At 43.5% G+C, this 27,866-nt stretch overlaps 1 protein-coding gene, 2 non-coding genes and 1 pseudogene across 5 annotated transcripts; 2 read left to right on the forward strand and 2 right to left on the reverse strand.

Moving 5' to 3' along the window:
- Positions 1 to 27,866, reverse strand: Eapp (E2F associated phosphoprotein). Of its 3 annotated transcripts, XM_087197099.1 has the most exons (9): positions 27,829 to 27,866; positions 23,557 to 23,765; positions 22,734 to 22,809; positions 20,796 to 21,380; positions 15,484 to 15,665; positions 13,950 to 14,045; positions 11,933 to 12,050; positions 10,543 to 10,656; positions 1 to 551 (listed from the first exon to the last, which is right to left on the reverse strand). In XM_087197099.1, exons 4-9 carry the CDS (start codon positions 20,867 to 20,869, stop codon positions 281 to 283), a joined length of 855 nt encoding a protein of 284 aa, XP_087053225.1. In that variant the 5' UTR covers positions 20,870 to 21,380; positions 22,734 to 22,809; positions 23,557 to 23,765; positions 27,829 to 27,866; the 3' UTR covers positions 1 to 280. The 3 variants fall into 3 exon arrangements, with proteins under 3 accessions (XP_087053225.1, XP_087053227.1, XP_087053226.1); XM_087197101.1 differs by lacking the exons at positions 11,933 to 12,050; positions 22,734 to 22,809; positions 23,557 to 23,765; positions 27,829 to 27,866 and having other exon boundaries at positions 20,796 to 21,015; XM_087197100.1 differs by lacking the exons at positions 10,543 to 10,656; positions 22,734 to 22,809; positions 23,557 to 23,765; positions 27,829 to 27,866 and having other exon boundaries at positions 20,796 to 21,013.
- Positions 15,688 to 15,808, forward strand: LOC147822355 (small nucleolar RNA SNORA40; annotated as a pseudogene).
- Positions 23,892 to 24,055, forward strand: LOC147822356 (U1 spliceosomal RNA). Its single transcript, XR_015445823.1, has one exon. It is a non-coding gene; the product is annotated as a U1 spliceosomal RNA (small nuclear RNA).
- On the reverse strand, positions 27,573 to 27,736 carry LOC147822357 (U1 spliceosomal RNA). Its single transcript, XR_015445813.1, has one exon. It is a non-coding gene; the product is annotated as a U1 spliceosomal RNA (small nuclear RNA).

Below are 27,866 nucleotides of genomic sequence, written 5' to 3' on the forward strand. Positions count from 1 at the left end.
TTAATTCCAAAGAGCTTTAATAAATAAAAAGCTCCATTATTTCCAAATCTCCATCAAGAAGGAAATGAATAATCAGTCCTATCAGTATTCATCAGAACACTAAACAAAACAGGGGAGGAGAGATGAAGACTGATAACTATTCTTTTTCATAAAGATAAAATACTGCTTCCCCAAGTAATAACTCAATGCTAATTAATGATATGAATCGGAGGGAAGAAAATAACTGGTCCATACAGTTTCCTTTACACAGTATTGTACAATGAAATGCAAACTGCATGATTTAAGAATGGCTTGCTAAAACGTTGAAAAAGTGAAAGACTTCATCCTTGTCATAGACGGCCACTTCAGTGGAACACTCTGTGCACATGACGGGGTGGTAGATTTCTTCAGCTTCTGCCTGCTCGGTGGGATCTTCCTGGTTAGATCGCAGCTTCTTATAGCCCCGCCTTTTCTTCCTGTTGTCTGGGTTTTTGTATCTTAGAACCTCCTCTCTGTTGACAGAACAGTTCATCACAAACATTGCTCTGTACTGAGTTTTGTAGGATTCATGCCTAAGAGGAAAACAAAACAAGAGAATTTGGATTTGCGGTTTATTTTAAGTTATCCTTTCAAATAAACTTGAGAACACCAAAAACTTACTGAAACACCAATCAAAGTAAAGACAGGAACAAAACAGCAAATGTAAGGTAATCTCAAAGAGTTGTTTTTAAGAACAGGAAGAAACTTTTTATTGAAAAATAGTACAAAGGAATGATCTGTCTGAGGTGACAAATATGGCAGTTACCCTGATCTGATCATTACACATTGTATTTATGACTGAAATGTCACAGTGCACCCCACAAATATGTACAACTACTACATGCCATCAAAACAGAAACCCATTTATAAAGAGGAAGTATTCTCTTTTACCAGTTTTTTTTTTTTTTTGTAATGGGAATCAAACTTGGGACCTTGGGCCAGGGATTTAGCTCAGTGGTTCCGCAACCACAAGAACCACTGAGCTAAATTCCCAGCCCTACCAGTTGTTTTTTACATATATAATCATCTGTATTTCAATTCATAGATAAATCAGTTCATTCTCAATCTGCCCATGTCCAGTGCCTACTTTAATTCCTTATAAATTCCAATGGGCACCTTGCCAAGTGAATAGCCTGTTATGTCACTGATTAATGGTGTGACTCTGGGGTGACACAAGAAATTTGCATTTCTAACCAATTTTTAGATGATTCTAAAGTTTTTAATATTAGAAGAGCAGGGCCAGGGATTTAGCTCAGTGGTTCCAGCGCCTGCCCTGCAGGCACAAGGTTCCCAGGTCAATCCCTGGTACCAAAAAAAAAAAGAATATTAGAAGAGCAGATTTTTGTGCTTAAATGGTCTTTTTTTTGTTTTTATTTTGGCAGTACTGGGGACTGAACTCAGGGCGTTTTCACTGAGCTACATCCCCAGGACTTTATTTTTTATTTTGAGACAGGGTCTTAATAAATTGCTGAGTTGTCCAGGTTGGGCTCAAACTGGCAATCCTCCTGCCTCAGCCACCCAGAGTGGTATGACACTGGGATTAAGGTTGTATGGTACGGGATTGGTCCACTTATTGGTTATCACAGCTCTGGGTATGTCTAATGGGAACATCTACCCTGGGTGTGGGTGGTATCACCCAAAAGGCTTGTAAACATGATGGGATAAAGGGAAAAGAAGGCTTGCTGCTGCTGCTTGCTGCCTCACTGCCTCCTGCCTGCTTTGCCATGGACTGTTTCTCCTCTGCAATGCCCCTCTGTCATGCCACCCTGCCTTGGAGCCAACTGATTATGAACTGAAACCTCCACAAACTGTGAGCTCAAATATACCTTTCCTCCTTTAACTTGGGGGTGTCAGATATTTTTTCTCAGCAATGAATAAAGTAACTAAGATATCTATGTTCATGTTCTCTTGTCCCTCTTTAGCCTCTTCCAAATTAAGAAAACTGCCTAGGTTTCAGCCATTCTCAGGTCTCCAGTCTCTCGCCTCCAGATAATTCCCCTTCAGTTTCCCTCCATTTGCATACTCTAATCCCCACTTCTGCCTTCTGTTATTGGTATAATTCTATACTATTAAAAGTACAATGGGGGCTGGGGATTTAGCTCAGTGGTTTCATCGCCTGCTGCGCAAGCAAGGACCCGAGTTCAATCCCCAGTACCAAAAACACAAAACAAAAACAAAAGTACAATGGTATCCAGCTCCGTGTGGTGGCACATGCCTATAATCCCAGCACTCAGGAGGTTGAGGCAAGAGCATCATTTCAAGTTCGAGGTCAGCCTGGGGTACATAGTAAGTTCAAGGCCAGCCTGAACTACATAGCAAGACCCTGTCTCAAAAAAAAGTACTATGGTATGGTACCCTCTAGGGAAAATTCTAACTGAAACTAAACTAAAAGTATTATTATAGTCCAACTTGGCCAAAACATACAAATACACTGATTTTAGGTAATTACCTTATGTGTCTCCACTATCTGCTTGTTAATCTGTATTTATAATAATAGACCTTGGACATGGGGGGACAAACACCCTCTGCTGAAAAAGCAGCTGCCTGAACCACTTTGCTTCAATGTTCTCTGTGATAGGTGGCATCTCTGGTTTTCCCCAGGGCCTCCAACCCCCAATATGAGGGGAAATATTAGTATGAGTTTTTTAAAAGGATCTGTATAAGATCACAGTGGCCACCAGGTGCCCTCTCCTCACAGCAACAACAGAGACTAACTCCAAGCCCATGCCAAGTGAGTACAGAGTACAGAAAAAGAGAACTGGTATAAAACAAAATATCAAGGCCAAAACATAAAAAGGTAATGAGGGCACATTAAAATAATCTTGCTGGGCATGGTGGCACACACCTATAATCCAAGCACTCAGGAGGCTGAGGCAGGAGGATCGCCACAAGTTCGAGGCCTGCCTGAGCTACATAATGAGTTCAAGCCCAGTCTGAACCACACAGTGAGACCCTGTGTCAAAAAATAAATCTTGACTGGTTGATATATTTACTTTAAATTCTGTAGCTTAAATCAATATGTACATCAGATTGATGTGCCTAAAACATTTCTTATAAATTGCTGTGGGAAATTCTTAAACTACAATTATAGGATTACCTTGCTTTTGTTATTTTCTGCTTGTGCTAAGATAATTTATCATTTCAGGTAATATAAGGTCTTAAAAGGTTGTAAGCCCTAGCTAAAAGGTAGCATCTTTGTTTTTATTTCTACTTTCTAATGGTACTAAGAAAATTTACTCTTCAAGATTAGTTAATAGCCTGTTATTCAGCCAGCTGTAATTTTTTTGGTACAATTTAGATATACATAATGATCACCTTCATCATAGGAAATTTGTACCTGTACATGGTATATCTTGATTCCTCTTTTTTTTCCAATCCCTTCCCCTTCCTTCAACCCCTTTCCCTCATTTATAAAAGGTTTCCATTTTGTCCTTTTTTATTCTTTTCCCTTCCTTCTATTCCGCTCCCCTCCCTAGTTCCCCTTTCCTTTTGAACAATTTCTTCCTGTTTCACATTACCTATTATACATTTTGGTCCTTATTTACACTTTCAGTTTCTCACACCAGAGAGACACGATATTTATACATGCACGTCCTATTTATTTCACTTAAAGAGTATAGTCTCAAGGTGCATCCATTTAGTTATAAATGTCGCAAATTTATCCTTCTTTATGGCTGAGTAGTACGCCATTGCATTAAAAAACACATCTTTTGGGCCAGGGATTTAGCTCAGTGATTCCACCACCTCCCTCGCAAGTGCAAGGTCCCGAGTGCAATCCCCAGTACCAAAAAAAACAAAACATAACTTTTTTATCCATTCATCAGTTGATGGGCATTTGGGTTGTTTCCAAGATTTAGCTATTACAAACTGTGTCACTATAAACATAGGTGCACATATATCCTTGTGGTCTCATGCTTTTAACTCTTTTGGGAAGACACCCAGAAGGGAAATAGCTGGGTCAAATGGGACCTCTAATTCTAGTTTTTGAAGAATCTCCACACTAATTTCCACAGTCGTTCCATCAGTCTGCACTCCCACCAACAATGGAGAAGGGTTCCTTTTCCCCATTGCCCCACCAGTATTTGTTATCGGTTGATTTTTCTCTTTTTTTCTTTGGTCCCAGGGATTGAGCTCAGGACCTTGCGCTTGTGAGGCAGGCGTGGTGTCACTGAGCTAAATTCCCAGCCCCGTTGATTTCTTGATATTAGCCATTTTTTCTGGAATGAGATGGAATCTCAGCATTGCTTTAATTTGCACCTCTCAAACAACTAGTACTATTTTTTTTTTTTGGTACCGGGGATTGAACTCAGGTCCTTGCGCTGGCACAGCAGGCAGCCAAAACCACTGAGCTAAATCCCTAGTCCCAACTAGTACTATTGAACATTTTTCGTATTTTTGTACTTCATCTGAGAAGTATCTATTCATTTCAGATGCCCATTTTTGGGTTGGGTCTTTAAATGGGGGGGAGGGTCTGATTTTTTTCAATTCCTTGTATGTTCTAGATATTAGTCCTTTGAGGAACAACTGGCTACAATTTTTTCCCACTTTGTGGGTTGTCTCTTCACTCTGTTGATTTCTTTTGCTATGCAAAAGCTTTTTTAATAGGATGAGATCTCAGTTGATTCTTTGTATTATTTCCTGTCGAATCTGGGTTTTGTTCATTGTCTTTGCCCACTCCTATGTCCTCAAGAGTTCTAACTATTCTCTCTTCCAGCAGATTTAGTGTTTCTGTTTTCATATTTAGATCTTTGAGGGGCTGAGGATTTAGCTCAGTGGCACCGTGCCTGCCTTGCAAGTGCAAGGTCCTGAGTTCAATCCCTGTTACTGGGCCGGGGGGGAGAATATTTAGATCTTTGATTCATTTTGATTTTAGTTTAGTGCATAGTGAGAGACATGGGTCTAGTTTTAGTCTTCAGCATGTGGAAAGTCAATTTTTCTAGCATCACTTATTAAAGAGGCTATCCTTCTTCCAGTGAATGTGTTTGGTCCTTTTGTCAAGATAAGGTGGCTGAGGGTGTTTGGTGTTGTTTCTACATCTTCTAGTCTATTCCACTGATCCTTAGGTCTGTTTTTTGCCCAGTACCATGCTGTTTTTATCACAGCAGCTCTGCTGTATAATTTCAAGTCTGGGATTGTGATGCCCCTGCCTTGCCTTTGTTGCCCAAAATTGTTTTTGTTATTCTAGGTCTCTTCTGATTCCAAATGGATTCTCTAGTTCTGTGAGGTATGCTAATGGTATTTTGATTGGAATTGCTATAAATGTATAACAATTTTGGGAGTATTAGCCAGCTCTAATTAAAAAGTAACATCTGGGGCTGGGGATGTAGCTCAGTGGTGTCACGCCTACCTGGCAAGCACAAGGTCCTCAGTTCAATCCTCATTACCACACACACACACACAAAAAAAAGGAAAGTAAAAAGTAGGGCAGCCTAGACTACATAATGAGTTTTTGTTTTTTGGTACTGGGGACTGAACTCGGGTCCTTGTGCTTGCGCAGCAGGTGGCGAAAGCACTGAGCTAAATCCTTGGCTCTAGACTACATAATGAGTTCAAGGACAGCCTGAACTACATATCAAGACCCTGTCTCAAAAAACAAAACAAAAAATCTTATCTCTTCTTTTTTGGGGCCTGCTAATTACCTTTGGCTGTGGATCCCAAACTTTGGTCTCATAGCTAAACCCCTATATGAGGACACCTCAGGAGACCTCAGTCGCCATTTACCCTCCCCATCCTGTCTTCTTTCAACCAACTCAAATTGGCCCTCACTTCTGTGCCAACACTCAATCTCTGACAAAGTTGAAAGGGCACATGTCTTACTAAAAACCTATCTCACCAAACTCTTGCTACAAACCTAAATAAACGTGGATAGATCACCTCCCCACCATCCTCCTGCACATCTGTACCACTCCTGCTCACCCTGTCTTCTGAGCCTATTCAAACACGTATGGTATCCCTTTGTTCTTGGCAACATTTCCCCAATACATTCTCTTTTAGAGACTATCTTCCACTGTTCTTTTAATCTGCCAACTTGTGAAAAACTTTGCTGAAACCTCACTCCTAAAACCTGATGATAACCTTACTTCCCTATCAATCCTGCCAGGAGATAAGGTCTACCTCAAAATCCTCAGCCCCAAAAGCATACAACCAAAATGCCAGGAACCTTATACAGTTATTCTTACCACACCAACAGCCATAAAACTTTCAGGTTTTCCTCTTGGATCCATTTCTCCAGACTAAAATTCATCTCTAAAAAAAGCCCAACTCCACATGTTCTTTACAGGTGGAAATCCCAACTTCTGACTCCTGTGTCCCTCCACCTCATGGCCATCCCAGAGAAAATGATCAAATCAACAAATCGTGACTCAACTCATGACTAGTTCCCTACAATTCTATGGTCTTATTTTGCTCCTTTTCAAAGACTACCAAGCTTTTCCATGGATAGAACAGGAACTCCTCTCCTTTTCGTGGGACTGTTACATACAGAGAGATTTCGTAATTTTTTTCTCCTGATAACCTGGCTAGAGCCCCCTCTATACAACTGGGTCTCAATTCATCCATTGAGAACTCACCACAATCCACCCAATCTCCATAAACCCCCTCTTCCCTTTCACTGTAACACTGGCCCCTATAAAGATTTTACAGCCCAGCATTTAGAGCATTCCCTCAATCACACCTTCGACATTTTTAACAGGACTAATTTCTCTCTCTGGCTTAAGATTGCTGGTTGTGCCTGTCTCTATCATCGTCAGCACACAGTGATTCCCACCTCCCAATTAGCCTGGGTAAAAACTCAGGCATAGCCTGCTCTACAAAAGGATTTAGGCCCAACCTTCAAAGATCAGGCAAACACCCTCCTTAAATCCTAGCCAACAGCATCAGCAGAAGGGCCAATGAACTGATTCAGACATATTTCACTAATTCCTCTAATATCCCTACAACTACCCATCCAAACATTGGTCCCATAGCCCTTGACAACTCACCTCTTATATCAGGTCCCTCTTTGCAGTTACCAAAAGCCCATACTTAATAGCTCCTTCACTGGAAATATTTCTCAATGCAATCAATCCATCACTATCAAGAGCCCCCAAGACTATGAGTCTCATCAGGTCAATTATGGCATCTGATCTTAGGCAAGTAGAAAGTTCACCCAACTCGTCCATTTCTCCAGGCCACCCACAGTCTCAATCTCTTCCCCAAGCCCAAGTACTCATAAGCCCTCTTAGTTCTTCTATGGGATCTTATTTCTCCAGCAATTCTATATTAATTCAATCTATAATGGGGACCTCCTTGGCTGGTTCCAACTTGGTCTTGGAAAGTGAGCCAAGTCCTTCAATTTGGAGAATGTGTACTTTTACAACACTTTTTCTCACTATACCTCATAACTTGCCTATTCCAATCAGGAATCTTTTTCCTTTGTGTCCAGCAATCCTACATATGTCTGCTCAGTAATTGGACAGGAGCATATACCCTAGCCTATCTGTCCCTTCAATATCAATGTAACTCCCCATCCCTCTCACTAAAAAGAGTAGTCACACTAATCCCCATTCTAGTAACACTGGAGATATCCACAGGAATAGCCACCACAGTAGAATAACTTCTACCAAAGCTACCAGGACCTACAAAAGAGCCTCAGTGAAATCTTACAAAGCCTAATCAAGATTTAGGACCAGGCAGACTCCCTAGCAGCCCTACAAAACCAATAGGGACTAGATCTACTCACTACTGAAAAGGGGGGAATATGTTTATTCTTGGAAGATGAATGCTGCTTCTACAACAACCAGTTGGGACTGGTCTGAGATGCAACTTACAAGCTAGTGGATCACACCTCAAAGAGTCAACAAAAATATTCAAAAAGGGCCGGGGATTTAGCTCAGTGGTTCTGCCGCCTGCCCTGCAAACGCAAGGACCCGAGTTTGATACTCAGTACCAAAAAAAAAAATTAAAAACATGGGGAGCTGGGGGATTTAGCTCAGTGGTGCTGCCATCTGCCTCACAAGTGCAAGGTCCCAAGTTTGATCCCCAGTACCAAAAAAAAAAACATAGGGTAAGTGGCTTCAAAGCCAACCATGGCTCCTCTGGTTATTGCCCATCATATCCCCAATCCTAATAATTCTTGCCATTTCAATGGGACCATTCCTATTCCACACCACTATGTGTTTCATCCAAACAATAGTCCAAAACCTCGCCCAACACCAAGTAGACAATATCCTTCTACTAAAAAAACAAAAAACAAACAAAAACCCCAAAAAAGCCTAGATATCAAAAATTCCCCCTATCAGTGGGAAAAAGAAATACAAACCTAGACAATGCTCCAACATAGCAGAAGTAGCCAGAGAAAAACAGCACCCTGGGGCCGGGGTTTTAGCTCAGTGGTTCTGCCGCCTGCCTCGCAAGTGCAAGGTCCTGAGTTCAACCCTGGTACCAAAAAAAAGGAAAGAAAAAAAGAAAAAAAAAAAGCCAGCATCCTGATTTCAATCTTCCCCCAACATCCTTCCCTTTTTATTTTTTCCTTTCTTTTCTCTCTGTAACAAAAGACTGAAAATTAATTTAAAGCTCCCCCTAGTGGCCTAATGTTCAATCTTTTTTTTTTTTTTTTTTTTTTTTGTTACCAGGGTTGAACTCCGGTCCTTGTGCTTGCAAGGCAGGCGGCAGAACCACTGAGCCAAATCCCTGGCCCCTAATGTTCAATCTAACCTTCCATTCCTCAAAAAACCAGCTTCCTCCAACTTTCTCACTCACACCCCCCAATCTCTACTCCCTACTCCAGGCTTAAAAGGTGCGGCCTGCCTCTCAGGGGCTCACAGAGATCCTAACATACTGTGGCACTAATAAATCTTTCTGCCTCAATCAATCAGCTCTGGATCTTAAATCTACCTGACACCTAGCACTGCAAAAAACAAAAAATTTCCATAGAAAAAACTGCACTTCATTCCACAATACTGGAACCTGTCTCAAAATAAAGAATAGGGGATACAGCTCAGTGTAAAGGTCCTGGTTTCAAGTCCCACTATAAACAACACACACACGCACACACATGCACACAGAGCTACTTTGAACAGAACTATGTATATTCAAAATTATTTATATAGTTATTAGTCATGTAGCACCAAGGCTGACTACCTCAGAATTCCTAAGTACCTCAAAAGTCTGTCCATGCTTTAAACAAAAGACCACAGGTTTGTTTTTGGGGGGGGTTTTCCCCAGTACTGGGGATCAAACTCAGGACCTTGCACTTGTCAGGCAGGCACAGCACCACTGAGCTAAATCCCCGGCCTACAAAAAAGTGTGGTCAGCAGCAACAAATCAACCTCTCCACCATTCAGACTCCAGACAATGGAAAATAACAACTTAGCGATGAAAAGGTGGAATCCCTTAATGCCCAACAAAGAAAAGAACTGGATTCCATAAAACAGACTCAAACAAAAATCCAGGGGATTAAAATTTCTACTGAAAGAGGGCTGGGGATTTAGCTCAATGGTTCTACCGCCTGACTCGAAAGCACAAGGTCCCGAGTTCGATCCCCAGTACCAAAAAAAAAAAAAATTCTACAGAAAGTATGCGCAGCAGAGTCAACTAATCAGATCTAGGAGACAGGGTTATAGATGGCAATCAATAATTGAAAGACTTCTTAAAAATAACTAGGGGGACAAAAAAAAAAAACCAAAAAACTAGAGAGGCTAGGGATTTAGCTCAGTGGTTCTGGCGCCTGCCTCGAAAGAGCAAGGTCCTGAGTTCGATCCCCGGTACCAAAAAATAATAATAATAATATAGCTAGGGACTGGGCCAGGGATTTAGCTCACTGGAGCCGTCACCTGCCCTGCAAGCACAAGGCCCTGAGTTTAATTCCTGGAACCAAAAAAGAAAAAAAAGCCCCTTAAAAAAAATGTGGTATTTATATATAATGGAGTACTACTCTGTCATAAAGGATAAACAGCCATTTGTAGGAAAATGGATGCCCCTCAAGATCATAATCTTAAGTGAAATAAATCAGACACACATTTAAATATTACATTATGGGCCAGGGATTTATCTCAGTGGTTCTGTTGCCTGCCCCACAAGCTCAAGGATGCAAGTTTGATCCCTGATACAAATAAATAAATATTACATTATTTGTCTGGTGTGAGAAACCCAAAGGGTAAATAAGGAAGATAAAGGAATACAGATACCAGGAAGTAGGAAGAACATGTTCAAATGGGAAGGGGAACAAGGAAGGCAGCAGGGGGAAGGGAGCAAAGGGAAAGTGGGGTGGGGGGGGATGGAAGGGAAAAAACAGAAACAAAGCTTTTGTAAATGTGTAGAGGAAGAAGGGTTGAAGGGAGAGGAGGGGAATGGACAGAAAGAATTAAGATATATTATATACAGGTACAAATTCCCTATGATGAACGTGATCAATATGTATGGCAAATATGTACTAACAGAAAAAAATTTAAGACTACAAAGTTTTTTTTTGTTTTTCTGTTCCGTGCGTGCATGCATGTGAGTGTGCATGTGTGTGTGCATATGCGAGTACCCTTTGTCTGTTACCTTTGGCAATCAAGGCACAGTGTGGTCATACAGGCAGGGCAGTTCAGGACAGCATCACTATTTGGAACTGGCTGCTGCTGTTGACGTGACCTCTGTAGTCCAAAACCATGATAACTACAATAGGAAAAACAAAATGAGAAAAAAATCCAAATCATAGTTTCTAACGCTACTCTCCAATAAGAGGAGAACTCAGGAAAATGACTGATTGTAGGAATATGGCATACATGATGAACCTGGAATATCTTCTAGTGCCAGAAAGTTAAGGAAGTACTCAAACAAAACAATGACGGTTTTTTCTCAAAATGGAATGGAACCATATGGAAGAGTTTCCAGTGGCTGAAGTTGAAATAATTCAAGCAACAAAAAAAGCAGTACGGCCGGGGATTTAGCTCAGTGGTTTTGCCACCAAGTGCAAGGACCTGAGTTCGATCCTTGGTACAAAAAAAAAAAAAAAAAAGGGTAGTACAGATTATAATTCAAAGTAAATAAATATCCACAAGTCCATGCTAACATAAATGTACCCATTGTTTTCCTTTTTTTTTTTTTTGGTACCGGGGATCGAACTTGGGTCCTTGCACTTGCAAGGCAGGCAGCAAAACCACTGAGGTAAATCCCCAGCCGAATGTTAATATAAATGATAAACGAACAAGGGTGAACAGACCAATCTCCCACACCACAGAACTCCAAATAACCTAGGAAGACACTCTGCCCTCACAGTGGTGGAGCATAACTGTCTACTCCTAAGTCTGGCTGCACACATGACTTCCTCTCACACTGCAGAGTATGAAAGGGATGGGGAGGAGAAACATGACAGCCCTACCTCAGCCCCATGATCAAGAGTCAGGAGCAACAGTCAAAATCCTGTGGTGAGCATGTACCCTTGACAGGATGTAATGAACATGGCACTCTACCCTCTACACTCTTCCTCTCAAAGAGCCAAAAAGGGCTGGGACAGCTCAGTGCTCCCTGGGTTCAACTCCCCCCGCAAAAAAAATCTGGCAAATTTCCTAGTTACTTTCAAAACAAACTATTCGGCAGATATTTTTCCTTCAAACTTTTTTTTTTTTTTGGTACCAGAGATCGAACTCAGGACCTTGTGCTTGCAAGGCAGGCGCTGGAACCACTGAGCTAAATCCCCAGGCCCCAAACTTCTTTTTTTCGTTTTTTTTTTTTTGTTTTTTTTTTCCCTTCAGTACCAGGGATCAAACTCAGGACCTTGCGCTTGCAAGGCAGGTAACAGCACCACTGAGCTAAGTTCCTGGCCCCAAAACTTCTTTCTTGTACATAAATACAGTAAAGTGCAAATGTAAGGCAAGCCATTTTTCTCTAAAGATTCTAAATATTAAATTCAAAAAATAAAAAAAAATAAATATTAAATTCAAATTCTTACCCTCTTCTCTGTGCATCAACCCAGGCCTGGTCTCTGTTATCTTTTTCAGGATCATATAGTAATTCATCATTTGTTGGAATCCTGTGCCGTCTCTTCTTTTTCTTCTTGGTTACCTGTGCTAATTTTTTAAAGGGTGACACTATGACTCACTACTGTCTAAAGTTCATAGTTCTTTAATATAAAAAGAAGAATCAGGGAGGGGATCTAGCTCAGTGGTTCCGCTGCCTGCCTCACAACTGCAAGGACCCGAGTTCAATCCCCGATACCAAAAAAAAAAAAAGGAAGAATCCCATCTCCCAAGATAGATATTTATTTATATTATCCTAAAAAAAAAAGTAGGACATTCTTTTAAAAATGAAGCCACGGTGGCTGGGGATTTAGCTCAATGGTTTCGCCGCCTGCTGTGCAAGCACAAGGACCTGAGTTCAATCCCCGGTACCAAAAAAAAAAAAAAAGTGAAGCCACGGCCGGGCATGGTGGTGCACACCTGTAATCCCAGCACTTGGGAGGCTGAGGCAAGAGGACTGCTGTGAGTTCGAGGCTAGTCTTGGCTATACAGTGAGACCGTCTCAAAAAAAAAAAGAGAGAGAGAAAGGGGGAGTTTGGAGGATGTGGCTCAGTGTAAAGACCTTGGGTTCAATCCTCAATACCATCAAAAAAAAAAAAAAAGACAAAGCAGATAAAAGCTGCTTCTTCACAAAACTAGAGTCTCAAGAACTGAGCTCACATCATGAGAATTCAGGCTCAAAAAGGCTACTCAATGCCACCACCTATCCTGCAACCACAAGGACCCAAGTTAGGTCCCTGTTACCAAAAAAACAAGTCAAAAAGGCTACCCAAAAAAACCCAGAAATTTTATTGATGTATAACATCTCTAAAAGTTCCCATTTTAAAATACTACTGAGGGCCGGGGATATAGCTCAGTGGTTTTGCCGCCTGCTGCACAAGCATAAGGACCTGAGTTCAATCCCCGGTTCCAAAAAAATAAAAAATAAAAACTAAAAATAAAATAAACTACTACTGAAATCAGAACAAACATAGCTTAAAAATGAATGAAAAGCCAGGTGTTATGGTATATACCTATAATCCCAGCCACTCAGAAGGATGAGGCAGAAGGATCACAAGGTTCAAGCCGAGATTGGGCAATTTAGTGAGACTCTGACTTAAATAAATTTAACATTTAACCTGCAAATTCTTTCACACATCATTTGTGATTCTGCTCCTTATAAACATCTGTCACACTGAACATAAGCACTCTCCAGTGTGGTGGCCACTGGCCGAATGTGGTTACTGTGCACCTGCGATGTGGCGAGTCTGAATTGAGTTGTCACATGTGAAATGTGCACTAGAGGACTGAGGTCGGATCTCAGTGGTACAGGCTTGCCTAGCACAAGGGCCTGGGTTCAACCCCAGCACAGGGAGAGAAAAGGGAGGGAAGAGGGAAGAGGGAGGGAAGCCTCTAGTTTCTTATTAATCAATCCTACTTTTGTTTTCACATCAACAGCCTAAAAGAAAAAACTCAAGAGAAAAGCCTAACATCTAATAATTGTTAGACAGAACTTTTTCATGAAATATAATTGCTGCCGGGGAGTTAGCTCAGTGGTTCTGCCGCCTGCCTCCCAAGTGCAAGGTCCAGAGTTCAATCCCTGGTACCAAAAATTAAAAATTTAAAAAAAAAAAAAAAAAAAAAAAAAAAAAAAATATATATATATATATATATATATATGTATGTATAAAAAATTGCTAAGGGCTGGGGATGTAGCTTGAGGCTGAGTTCGATTCCTGGTACCAGAAAATATATATATAATTGCTAAGCCAGGCATGGTGGTGCACACCTGTAATCCCAGCACTTGGAGGCTGAGGCAGGAGGACTGCCTTGAGTTCAAAGCCAGGCTGGGCTACATAATGAGTTCAAGGCCAGCCTGAAGTACACAGTGAGAGCCTGTCTCTAAATACATATACATATACATACATATATATATATATATATATATATATATATATATATATTACTTACCTGCTTTGTCTTCATCCTCAGAATCAGAATCAAAATACACATCATCATAGTACTTTTCTGGAGCTATTCCAATTTTTTCATTTCCTGAGGAAGACACTATTCAAGACAGAAGTAAAGTTTACAGACTAAAGAACACATAATAAACAAGGAAAAAAAACCATTCCATACACTCTTCCATCACTTCAGAGTAATACCAACTTATCCACTATCCCATTTGGATGGTGAATTATTTTCACATCAGTGACTTACGCAATTTTCATGCCCTACGCAACTAAAGAAATCCCCATGCCAGAGATTTAGCTCAGTGGTGATGCTGCCTGCCTTGCAAACGCAAGGTCCTGAGTTCAATCCCTGGTACTGCAAAGAAAAAAAAATAAAACACCCTTCCTAGGACTGGAGATTTAGCTCAGTGGCACCACACCTGCCTCATAAATGCAAGATCCTGAGTTTGATCCCCAGTACCAAAAAAGAAATGCCCTTCCTGATTAAGTGTCCCTTTCTTTTTTTTTTTCTGTACCAGGGATCAAACTCAGGACTTTGCGCTTGCGAGGCAGGCACTTTGCCACTAAGCTAAATCCCCAGACCCCAATTAAGTGTTCCTAATTAGGAGAAAATTATTCTTTCTCCCTTCTCATAAATCTAATTAAGTGAAAAAGCCATGTTTTTAGTTGCCAGCACACATATATCTACTTTCCAGCCACACAGTATACTGCAAAAAACAAGATAAACACCTTGTTTTTTGTGTTTGCTTTTGTTTTTGTTGTTTTTTTGAGACAGGGTCTCACTACGTAGCCAGATTGACCTTGAACTCAAGGTGATCCTCCCGCCTGGGTGCTAGGCTCACAGGCATGTGCCAGCCACCATGCCCAACCAACACCTTGTTTTAAGGGACCTTCACAGAAAGAGGCTAAGACCTCTACAGGACGACAAAGGGAATGAGTCAGGCCATCCTTTTCCTGCCTCTGCAGCACTGTACTCAGAGCTAGGCACTAGCCTGCACTCGTGTCATCCTATTTCTGCATCCCTACTTCTCCCTCTGAATTACCCCATTTTAGTATGATTACTACATGTTTTAGCTCTAATACACAGCATATCAGAACCAGTGAGAGGAGTCTGACTTTCACAAACTAGTGCTGAGTCAAGTACATTTTACATAAAGATCAAGTATCAAAATGAAATGTTTCATTACTTACTAAATGAGACAGGAATTTGTGGTGACACATCATTAAACCTGACATCAGTGCCACCTAACACTGAAAATACTTTTATAAGCTTGTGTCTTTTTTAATTCTGAAGTAAAAACTACAAAGGGAAATTATGCAAAGTAAACAATACTAATTAGTCTCCCTCCAACAACCAGATATTTCCCCACAGTCATCAAAGAAAACTCTAGCTTAGCTGCCAAACACATTTATTCCTTCACTTAACAAGTATTTCTTGAGCACCTTAGAAATTCTAGACACCAAAGAGCAAATATAAAAATTCTGCCCTCATGAACCTTACAATATATATGAAAACTGAACCAAAGGGGTACCTGTTCCAAGAGAAGAGAGCTTGTCCTCCATAGTTTTTATGGTGGAATTTAACTCAGCTTCCATTTCTTTTTCAAATTCATCTTCACTAGAGGACTCACTTTCTCCAGTAAGACACTCTCTGATGAGCTTTCGTTTCTGGTGAGGGGTTCCATGTAAAAGCACATCCACTTCATCTTCAGAGCTAGCATACATTTAAATGAGAAAGAACATGAATTCTAAATTAGTTGGACTAAGACTTATGGACAGGTACAACAGATAAATCCTCTTTTGCAACCCAGAATCCACTGTTCAGTATGAGTTTTGATACATATAAGAAGGAATAGCAGGCCGGGGATTTAGCTCAGTGGTGCCGCTGCCTGCCTCTCAAGGTCCTGAGTTCAATCCTCGGTACCAAAAAAAAAAAAAAAGAAGAAGAAATAGCATATGGACCAGGCACAGTGTGCATGTCTGTGGTCCTGGCACTCCTGGGGCTGAGGCAGGAGGAACAAAAAAAAGTTTGAGGCCAATGGCCGGGCATTTAGCTCAGTCAGTAGCGCCGCACCTGCCTCACAAGCACAAGGTCCTGAGTTCAATCCCCGGTACCAAACAGGGATCAAACTCGGGGCCTTGTGCTTTTGAGGCAGGCAGCAGAACCACTGAGCTAGATCCCCAGCCCCTTCAAATGTATTTTTTTAATGTTATGTAACCTTTCCTCTTATACATGCTATACATTTCTAAACTATTTGCTGTTAAACAATGAATTTTTTGGGGGGGGTACTGGGGATTGAACACAGGTCCTTGCGCTTGCACAGAAGGCGACGAAACCACTGAGCTAAATCCCCGGCCCATAAACAATGAACATTTTTACATCTGTTATCTTCTTGGGATAAATGCCTAGAATTAGATACAAATATCTTTATGGTTCCTTATATAATCACACTGCTTTCCAAAAATCATTGCACCAATTCGTACTTCCATCAGAAACAGAAAGTTTACTTCACAGAACCAGGAGGTGTTTTCAACTGTAGACATTTTGCTTAGCATACACAAAGCACTAGGTACCATCCCCAGCACCACAAAAAATAAAAAAAATTGTTTATTTACAGTGCTACAGAGAACTGTAAGAAGAGAAAGATAAGGGGTGGGGATGTAGATTAGCGGTAAAGTGCTTGCCTAACATGTGGGGGGGGGGGCAGTGCAAACTGTATTCCAGATTCACCTTGCTTTAACTCAGATTCCCCACCAGCAGTATTACAACAGAATTAAACTAGACATCAGGAGGAATGACATGTTAACAAAATGAAGTGCCTGACATTTCTAACATAATCAGTAGTACATAATAGTCAATTATTAGGATTCAATATTTAATTATGGACTAGTGTATAGCTACAAAGTACAGTGTACCTAGGTTCACAAACTTAAGTCATTCCCACAATTCTGGAAAAGATGGCCACAGTCATGTTTGTCACCTAATGCAGAGTTCACAAATAAAAACAAAATTTTGCCAAATGCTTCTATTTGCAAACCAAACTATTTGCAAACAAAAGTGTTTAGGAACCAAGGTACTACTATAATCTGACTTTTATTTCTCTATTTTCTTATAGAACAATGCTCTTGAGGCTCCAGCAGGAGGTAAATCAGAAAAATGCAATCCACATGAGTAAACTTTGCTAATGACTGAGGCCTTAGCCAAAATCTACTCCAAAAAAAATCCCCCAACTGGCAGGTGGACTGGCACCCCGACCAGCATGCTCCCTTTCTCCATTACCACTCTTTTCTCCCAGGCCCTCTTAATTCTGCCTGTGCTGCCATATGCTAAGGATCTCCAGGCCCCCAAACCTTTTCTGTTTTGGTCCACCCTTACTCCTTCCAGGTCATTCCTAAATGACTCTCATCCCATCACTACCCAACTCAGGAGGCTTCCAACTCTCTGAGTACAATACTCAAAACAGCCTTCCACAATCTGGCTCCAATTTATCTTTTCAACCTTACCTCCCTTTGTCTACCTCCACGGTCCCTAAGGGTACATTTAACACGGTTAGAGACATTTTTGATTGTCCCCAGTGGGGGAAGGAGGAGCATGGAGGAGGGCTACTAAAATCTAGTGGACAGAGGCTAGGGGCACTGCTAAACATATCACAGTGCATAAGATATTCCCCAACAAAAAAGAATTATCTCACCCAAAATGCCTGTGCTGCCAGCCTTGAGGAACCCTGATCCTGTATCACAGTGTTACCGAAGGGTGGGAAGTAGATTATTTTAAGTAGCAGCCAAATAAATGGTCAGCCCACTAACACTGAATCCACTCCAGTGCGAATACAAAATGGTGCAGGCACCATGGGAAATAGCTTCGTAGTTTCTTTTTTTTTTTTTTGGTACCAGAGATTGAACTCGGGTCCTTGCGCTTGTGGGGCAGGCGGCAGGCTTGGTAGTTTCTTATAAGATTAAACATCCAACTACTACACAACCAAGCAACTGCACCCCTACGCCATTTATTTCAAAAGAATGATAACTTATGTTTACACAAAAGCCCAGAACTGAATGTTCACAGCTGCTTTATTCACAATTGCAAAACTCGAAACTCAGGTGTCCTTCAATGAGTAAACTGATAAACTGTGGAACACTACTGAGCAAAAAAAAGGGAATGAACTACTAATACATGCAACAACCTAGATAGCTCTCCAGAGAAATATGCTGAGTGAAAAAAACCAAAACCCAAAAGGTTACATAATACATGATTCTCTTCATACATTTCTAAAATGATAAAATTATAGAAAAAGAATAGTGGTTCCAAGGGGCTAAGTAGGGTGTGGAAGTGGAAAGGAAGTGGGCATGACTGTTGAAGAGCAGTAAGGGGGACCTGTGTGGTGGTGGCATGTCTATATTCTGGCTATGATAGTGTACGTAGTTTTTTAGTATCTTAATATTTGGAGGGCCAGGGGTGTAGCTCAGTGGGGTCGTGCCTGCCCAGCAAGCACAAGGTCCCAAGTTCGATCCCTAGTACCCAAAACAAAACAAAACCAAACAACAAAAACATAATATTCGGGGGAACAAGTAAAAGGTACAATATACAGTCTCTACTATTTCTTACAACTGCACGTGAATCTTCAATTATGCCAAAATAGTTTTAAAAAACTGAATCACATGGCAAGAGAATCTCTTTTTGCGAATCTTCTGCAATTCTTGTGATCATTTCGAGACAAGCTTGGCTTTTAGCACTGCTGGAAGAGGCAAAACGTGCTGGTTGAGTATACCAAAAATGCAAAGTTCTGACCACATCACCCAGGCCACTTCTTAGCTCTGTCTTTGCAAAGTGCAACCTTGAAGAACGAGAGAATGCTCCTTCCAGGATAGAGATGGCTTATTCATTTCCTGCTATGAAAAAGGTGGATTTTCTTTCCTTCTTTTTTTTTTAAGGTAGATTTTCTAAGCTTAAGTGTTCTTTAGCCACATGCCAACTCACTACTGAATGTGCAGCATTCACCTAGGACCTTTGGTGCCGCCTCTGTAAGGTCAAGAAATGAGAGCAAGCACAACACGACACTTGCTTATGCCCCAGAAACCTTGTGGCTTCTGCCAGCTCCCATCACACAGTAACAGGCACTAATGTATTAATTAGTACAATCAAATCCAAATAGACACTTCTCAAATACCAATCTTTTTTTTCTTTTTTTGAGCCTGAATCTCACAGCATTGCCCCAAACTGACCTTGAACTTGGAGTTCTCTATTCTCAGCCTCCTGAGTAGCTGGGATTATATATCAATTTCTCTTTTTACAATAACAAGTACTGGGGTCAGGACCTTCAACAGGCATATTAACAACATCGTTTTGTTTTCAAAATCAGCAGGCATTCTGTTTAACCCTGCCTTGTTTTCAAAGTATTTAACAGTCATATTACCGGTGGCAACTATCATAGGATTATAAAGCTTCTTAAAAGAAATGTAATTACAAAAATGTAAGGTCAATTAAGAAAAATATTAAATTAATATCAACGTGCAGATGCAGATGCTCATAACAGTAACTGAAATACAGGAAACACTGTCACAGTATATGCTAATCAAACTGAATTACTGAGGCCTGCATGTACCTCCTTTCACAGACAGGGCTCATTAACTGAAATTTTTTCACAGGGTACTCTATAATATCCATTTCCTCGCGCTTTTTTTTGGTACCGGGGATCGAACTCAGGACCCTGCACTTGCAAAGCAGGCGGCGGCACCACTGAGCTAAATCCCTGGCTCTTCCATCCTCACTCTTTACAACAGAAATCTTCACAGCACTGTGATCTTCCATGCCTACAACCTTCCCTCTGAATAATCAGGAAACACTGAGATTGAATAAAATACAGCTTCACAGAAAGCTTCATTGGATAGAATTAATGTTTTAAAGTTTATGGATGGGACCTACAGGCTGCAAAAAACGTAGCTACATGTGTCTGGAAATGTCTTGGCAAGAGAACCTCAAGTTTCCTTCAGATAAGGATAAATCCTCCCTACTGGAAATCTCCACGGGACTTCACTTACGCCCATGTAAGCCATCATTTTCTACAATGCTCTTCCAAGATACAACTTTTAGCTTATTTCCCCTATTCTTTTTTGGTACCGGGGATTGAACTCAAGACCTTGAGCTTGTGAGGCAGGCGGTGGAACCACTGAGCTAAATCCCTGGCCCTCCCCTATTCTAATATAAGCCCATGAAAGCCTAGGATCTTACGATTTACCTCTGCAGCCCAGACCAAACATACAATAGCCAAGAACGCCTATTCAATAGCCCCTTATTAGGCCAGGGATTTAGTTCAGTGGTTCCACCGCCTGCCTTGCAAGCGGAAGGTCCCGAGTTCGATCCCCGGCACCAAAAAAAAAAAATGACTTTGTCCATAGCCCCTTATTTCTCTTTGACAATGGAGTCTTCGGGATGGGCAAGCCAGAGGTTGGGGGTGTAATTCAGTGGGAGAGAGCTTGCTAGGCATGCGCGAGGCCCTGGGGTCGATGTCCAGCACCGCCAAAACAAAAACTTCACATTAAATTCTGTGCCCATTACCATAAGCTTGCAATATATCCCCATACTCAAATTTCCACTTTACAGATGAGAAACCGAGGATACGTGACAGTGGCTCCCTGGGATTCCAGGATAGCCCTCTTTCCCGTGCTGATGTCGGAGCCCTCTCCCGAAGGGCTGCTCTATCCCACCAGGACCCCCCTCCGCCTCCCAAGGGCGACAGACGGGCGCGACAGACGCCCGAACTACCAGCAGGCGCTGCGAGGAGGCGCCCGAAGGCCAGGCCTCAGCACGAAGCCTTGGGGGGCCGGGGAGGAGTGGGGCAGGGCACACCTGCTCAGAGCTGGCTCCTCGTCGCTAGGCTCTTCGACCGCATAGGGGTCGTAGTCGTCCTGGAGCCGGCTCATGGCGTCCCGGAGCGGCCCGCACTGACTCACACACCTCAGCGTCTCTGTTTACTCTGTAGTTACCGCCCCAATACGGCCTCGCGCCACTTCCGCCTGTACTTCCGGGTTCTCACGGCACGCTTGCGCAGACTATCCCCACGCGGAGAGGGGGCAGGGAAGAGACGGGCGAAGGGGACGGGGAGCAGGCGGGGAGGGGACGGGGAGCAGGCGGGGAGGGGACGGGGAGCAGGCGGGGAGGGGACGGGGAGCAGGCGGGGAGGGGACGGGGAGGAGGCGGGGAGGGGACGGGGAGCAGGCGGGGAGGAGCGCGGAGGGGGAAGGGAGGGGTTGGCGGAGGGGAGGGATTGGGAGAGGGGGGAGGCGGAGAGGGCGGGCAGGTCGCTTCCCAGCCCCACTAGTTCCCTTCTTGGCTTTGCTTTTGTGAAAACAACTACCTTATTAAACGAAAATAATGTTACCTTCTTAAGTGGCAGTCTCTGAGAAGAACACTAAGTTCAGTGTCTTCTGTGACCTACGAAAAAGAAATGTAGATGCTGAGAAACTCGTAGTCTGAAATCCGCTGGATCCCCCGGTGCCTCCTGCCCGAGATCCTCTGCCTTGCCTCACACTATTAATCTTCATTGCTTCCCTCTCCCCCTCTCGCTTGCGGTACTGGGGTTGAACCCAGGGAGCGATGAGCATCCCTAGCCTTTTTTACTCATTTTAAGACAACAGTCTTCACTAAATTACCTAGGCTGCGCTCAAATTGGTGGTGGTCTTACCTCAGCCTCCTGAGTAACTGGGATTATAAGATTACACTTCACCTGGCTATTCAGGCCTTTCTGACTTTTGTCCTGTCTGCCAGAAGTTGCCTTTTCTTGGCCTCCTCTCAGTCCCTTGCTCAGTGTGCACTTGATTCTACTCCAATTCATGTAAAACTATGATCAAATCAGTCTGTCATGCTTAACTCTCACTAACCTGTCATTTGGGACAGTGGTACCAGCCCTGACCTTTTATGGTGGACAACAGGGAAACTATCCCTCCCGAACTCTACAGGGCTCTCCTGTAAGTCACAGTGGAAGATACCTATTGAGGAAACTGTTTTCCTTTTCTGGAAATTGTGGCCCTCCTCGGAGATAGCCCTTATATCCATGTTCATAATGCTCCATAATTGAGCCAACTACCTTCTTATTCCCACATATATAAAACCGAGAAATTGTAAGGAGCTGGCAGTGGTTCCGAGGCCCCATACCAGCCAAGTGCTTTGTGGGGCTGAGGCTGCCTTCCTGCTTGGGGTTCTCTGTACTGTTGATCATCTGGTAGAAACAAAGCATGCAGTACACAGAAGCAAGGAGACGTCCCCAACCCCCTTCTCCAAAGTTTTAAGCCCTCCACCTCAAGTTTCTCTAACATCTCTACTCTTAGTTCATGCCTCCCTCCCTTCGACTCCATATTGCTTGCTCACTCTGTCTCTCCCTGTTCCATTTCACTATTGTGCCACAAAAAGGCCCACCTCCAAAATTTAAGGACTGAAATTGTTATGACCATAAATCCGCAATTTTGGCAAAGACTGCTCACCTCCCTGATGTTTGGAGTCCAAGCTGCGGACTGAAATTCCTTTCAGGCATTTTTCTCCACAAAGCCTTGGGCGCCCTCCTAGCTTGGGGGTCACCTCCCTCAGCCTCCCTACAAAGGCCCACCATTCTTCCCGAACCCAGGGCAGGGCAAGGCTCCTACCACACTCTACACATCAAGGTAGTCTCTTAAGCCACCGTAGATTCAACGGCAGGGAATTGGACTCCATCTCTGAACTGGAGGAGTGGAGGTCTAAAAGTTCTCAGTTTATCAAAAGAAATTGTGGCTGGGTGGGGTGGGTGGTGCATACCTGTGGTCCCAGTACACAGAAGACTGAGGCAGTTGGATCCTGAGTTCAAAATGAGACTGGGCTACCTGGAAGGAATCTGTCAAAGAAGAGGCGAATACTGTGGGTGACTCACCATGTAAATGCAAAGTGAAGGTTAGACAGATACAAAGAATATTTCAGGTATTGTTAGTTGACTATAAAACACAACAGTATATTTACAAAATTTTCAAGTGTTTTAAACACTGTTTTCTACCACTGTGCATAGTGATCTATTTTCAAGGTTAAAAATCTTGATTTTTTTTTTTTTTCTGGTACCAGGGATCGAATTTGGGTCCTTGCGCTTGCGCAGCAGGCAGCGAAACCACTGAGCTAAACCCCTGGCCCCCCAAAAGCCTGATTTTTAAAAAAGATTTACTAGGTGTAAATGCTGCACATGGTAAAGCATTGCTTTGTTGAGGCAGGGTCTAGCTACGTAGTTCAGGCCGGCCTTGACTCACTTCAATCCTCCCGCCTCAACCTCCCGAGTGCTGAGATTACAGAAGTGCGCCACGGTGGAAGCAATTTATGACATCCCTGCTCAGACAGATCCCAGGGAAAAACGATTCCCTGTTAAGGTGGTTAGGGAAATAAACCTTGCTATTTAACGTTTAATTGAAGGAAAAGGGGGAATTCTAACAAGTGTGTCCCGTGAAGATAAACTTGAAACTTCCCTCTCGCTGAATAAAAAGTGAGACAAACTCGGGTGGGGGTGGCGGCGTGCGAAGTCATCAAGGTGAGGGTGGCGGGGGCCGAGGTCTCCTTCTTGCCTCCCCACTTCATCCCAGAGCCCATATGGCACGTTCACCTGCGTCCGCCACGCCCCGGAGCCACTGGAACGCCGCTCTAATGCCGTAGTAGGCCGGGCATCGGAAAGGGGACGCGAGGGAGCTCGGTGACGTCACCGCAAGGGTGTGGCGTATGTAGATCAGCATGCATGCAGAGACAGCCGGTCGCTTTCAATTTGAGAAACCACGTCCCGAGAAGCCAACAGGTAAATGGTATCGAAGTAGTTTTCTGAGAATGGAGTATAGAATAAGGGGATCTGAGGGAGATTGGGTTCGGAGGCCCCCATGAGAAAGGAGACCATGACTTTAGAGTGTGTCTGGTTCCAGGGTTTGGGTCGAGGCGAGCTAATAATTCATACTTACCTGGCAGGGGAGATACCATGATCACGAAGGTGGTTTTCCCAGGGCGAGGCTTATCCATTGCACTTGGGATGGGCTGACCTCTGCGATTTCCCCAAATGCGGGAAACTCGACTGCATAATTTGTGGTAGTGGGGGACTGCGTTCGCGCTCTCCCCTGATAACTTTGTTAAAAAGTAGATATTTGATTGAAGTCGTCTGAGGAAAAATTTTAAGCTTGCAATTTGAACTTCATGTACTTTCTCATGTCAGTTATAAAATAGTGTGCTCTTTAACTAATTTTTGGTGCTGAGATAGTATTTTTTATGTTGGTGAGAGATTTGTGAAGTGGAGTAGGAAACACCCCAAGAAATTAATCTCATGAAGTTTATTTTTATGTGTTGTAGGACATATTAAAGTTGGTGATCCTTTTTATACTTCTTAAAATGTGCTTGTGTATTATTTTAGTGTACTTACACCTCTTTTTAAGTGAAAAATTGGTTTATCAAGTCAAAAACTAGCGAACTATTTTTTTGTTTCTTGGTACAGCTGCGAGGCATAGTGGATGCCATTGAGCTAAATTACTGGTCTAAGCCGTTTTTGACACCACAATGCAGGGCAAAGTAAAATTCCCCACATGACTAAAACAACTCAGGCGTAGAAATTACACATGTATCAAGTCTGGACTGTGAGAGCCTCAGAAAAGAGTATATACAAAAGTGGAGGCTAGCCTGGGCGATTTTTCAAACTCGGGCCCTTTGAATTTTCGTAGCAGGCCCCGAAACCACTGAGCTAATCTCTGGCCCCATCCTGGGTAACTTATTAAGGCCCTATTATGAGAAGTACACTGGAGCCAGATCAAGTCGATAAATGCAAAGGTTTTCAAGTTCAAGCCAGTCACGGTTATCACAAGGTGAGCAATTCTAAGACGTTCAAACTGCATGTTTTCTCAGTTCTAGAAACTCAAAGTATAAGCTCAAGGTGTCAGTACCTCTGGTTTCTCCTGACACCCCTTGGCTTCCAGCTTGAGATGCCTTCCTCCTGTGTCCTCATGTGATAGCCAATTTAACTACATTTGTGTAAAGTCAAATAGTTTCGGGTGGTCTCCTTCCCCTTCCCCCGTGGGAGTCTCCTCAGTTAATGCATGGCAGACTGCCGTATTCTGTGTAAATTTGCAAATGTTATTTGTACTGCCTTACAAGCAGGACGCCTGTAAAGTCTGCAACTGTTCCTTTGTCCAGTCTTTTTGGTATAAGCCACGCTGGATCAGCCCGCTTATAAAAGATTCCATTTAATTCAGAGTGTGGCGCATCTCTATGTTCTCGCTTTCATGTGTCACATCCCTGGGGCACGGGGTGTGTGGGGGGAGCCGCCTACACTGACTTCAAACTCACCCTTTTCTTGCTTCAGCCTCATTGTGCAATAGCCCGGACGCCAGGCGCGTGCCTTGTCTCTCACAAAGACACTGGCTAGGGGAGCCAGGCAGGTGTGGACTATGCCTGCCAGCAGTCCCCAGTCTGATACTTAGGCCAAAGCGGGAGGATCTCCTCAGACCAGAAGTTTGAGGCCACCTTGAGCACTATTTTTAAAATACAGCAGTCAATGGATTGTGACCTTATGACTTCTTTTAACCCTAGTCTGAAAAGCTTTATATACTTTAGGCACTCAAAATGAATTCTGGGGTGACACCAATCTATAACCTATGGAATTTTGCGCTTTTGTATACGAAGGTAGAAACAACTCCACACATGTTCTCAATTTGTCCTCAAATGATTTGTTGAGCATGGTGGTGCACACCTGTAATCCCAGCACTCTAGGAGGCAGGACCAGAAGGGTGCCAACTTCAAGCCCAGTTTAATTTAGCAAGACCCTGTCAAAAAAGGAATGGATGGGAGTTGTAGCTCAGTGTGATAAGCCCAGGATTCGATCTGTGGCAGTTCAATTTTTAAAAAAAAAAATTTTTTTTTGTACTGGGGATCGAACTCGGGCCCTAGCGTTTGCACAGCAGGCGGTGAAACCACTGAGCTAAATCCCCGGCCAGTAAAAAAACTTTAATCAACAGCACCATTCAGCAGTTCAACCTAAATTTCCTAAATTCAAGTAGTAAATGGAAAAATTATGTTACTGCCTTTACCCAAGAGGACACTAAAAATTCCAACTTTTAGCCACCATAGCTAACTCCCAAAGATAGGACAACGCTGCCTTACGTGTGTTACATCGCAAAGAGGAAACTATGATACTCAGGAAAAGCTCCAAGACTATGAAACTGGCTGAGGCAGAACTCAGTGCTAGTGAAAACCAGAGCCGAAAATCCAACGCTCAGTTGTTAGACCTTACAGAAAACCGGTTCACATTAGTTCCACTGCAAAGTACAACTACTACTTAGAATGCGCAGGCGCTGGGCTAAATCCCCAGAACCGAAAAGCAAAAGCACTTCCAGAAAAAGGGACAGTCACTAGGTCTGAAACTCGCCCATCGGCAAGTTGGAGCCCAGCCTGGCCGAGCAGTGAGACCAGGTTTCAACCAGAGGGGTGGTGCTGGGCTGTGAGGGTAGAGCTCAGGAAGAAGAGAAAAGAAAAAACTAGGAGTCCACCAGAGACCGCCTCGCAGTAGATGCCGGGAAAAGTTAAGCGTGAAGAGTATACAGGACCACGGCTCGTGAGTAGTTGCCCTATCTCTGCGTGGCCCTGTGCGGCTCAGCGGGGCCGAGGCTCGCACATAACCAGCGGAGGGACGCTCTGGTCAGGAAGGCGGGCCGAATCATCGGAGTCTGTGGCTTCTGCGTGGCCGGGACGGGCGCCTCGGCCCAGCCGCCGGTAAACAGCGGCTGACCGAGGAGCAACCACCTCGCGCGAAAGCCGCACCTGACCACGAGCGGCCCAGCCTCGAAGCAAACTCGCCGGCTGCGCCAGAACCAAACGGCGCACGCCGCTTCTCTCGCCTAGCTGAAAACCTCGCGAGAGCTGCAGAAAACACCCAGCTCCGACCTCCAGCCCTTGCACCTGGAAAACCATCCGCTTTCAGCTTCGCTCAACTCATCGCGGCCTCGCCCCTATGCAGCACCCGGCCTACACTTTTTGTCCCACAACTCAAACGGTCAACAGCACAGTAAGTGTGACCTCACATAATGCCTCACTGACGTAAAAACGCAGAAGAATAAGCTACAGCTACATACAGTTTCGATTGTGCCAAGCACGTCGACAGAAACTCAACTTACTCAGGTGTAACAAGTCCAAAAAGCACAAAACCGAACCTGCTCAGCCAGCCTCCGCAGACTATAGTGGGCAGCACGGCACTCCCTGGACACCCAGCGACCTTAGCAACTGTTCCTTTACCTTGCTTCCTAAAGATACCCGGTCTCAAACCCTCAGCAAAACTGTCCATGAAAAACGTGTTCCGCTCTGGAGTGGATAGAAACTCTCGTTCCTCCCGAGTCTTTGGTCTCTTCACCTCGTAAACTGCCCATTCCTACCAACAGACGGCCGCGCACAGCACACCTTTAAGGCGAGCGAGCCGTAGGCCACCTGTGAAATTAGGCCCGCGTAAACACTTCTTAACATAGTCCCATCTCCGACACCAGCTTCTAAAGAACGAGCAAGTCGAAGTGGGGAAAAAGACGCCTGACGTTTCTCTCTCACACAGCGGAAAACGGTCAGATTCCCCTTCTCTCCCCAATTCTGCTTTTAACACCAAGAAACCAGGGGAGAGCGCGAACGCAGTCCCCCACTACCACAAATTATGCAGTCGAGTTTCCCACATTTGGGGAAATCGCAGGGGTCAGCACATCCGGAGTGCAATGGATAAGCCTCGCCCTGGGAAAACCACCTTCGTGATCATGGTATCTCCCCTGCCAGGTAAGTATGAGTTGTTATGCTCGCCTCGACCCAAACCCTGGAACCAGACACACTTTGAACTCACGCCTACGACCCGCGCGCGGCTCCTGCGTCCTCAGACCTCGCGCTCTATCCTCGCTGCTCACAAAAGCCATCCCA

Source organism: Heterocephalus glaber, unplaced genomic scaffold (genome assembly GCF_053883595.1).
Source record: "Heterocephalus glaber isolate CG9 unplaced genomic scaffold, H.glaber_assembly_v1.0 deba00001662, whole genome shotgun sequence".
Taxonomy (NCBI): domain Eukaryota; kingdom Metazoa; phylum Chordata; class Mammalia; order Rodentia; family Bathyergidae; genus Heterocephalus; species Heterocephalus glaber.

Coding starts and splice junctions, on each gene's coding strand:
- Eapp (XM_087197099.1), bottom strand. CDS start 20,869: ATGAGCCGGCTCCAGGACGACTACGACCCCTATGCGGTCGAAGAGCCT. Junction 14,046..15,483: donor GCTCTCTTCTCTTGGAACAG/GTACCCCTTTGG, acceptor TGTCTTGAATAG/TGTCTTCCTCAGGAAATGAA. Junction 552..10,542: donor CTGTGCCTTGATTGCCAAAG/GTAACAGACAAA, acceptor TTTTCCTCTTAG/GCATGAATCCTACAAAACTC.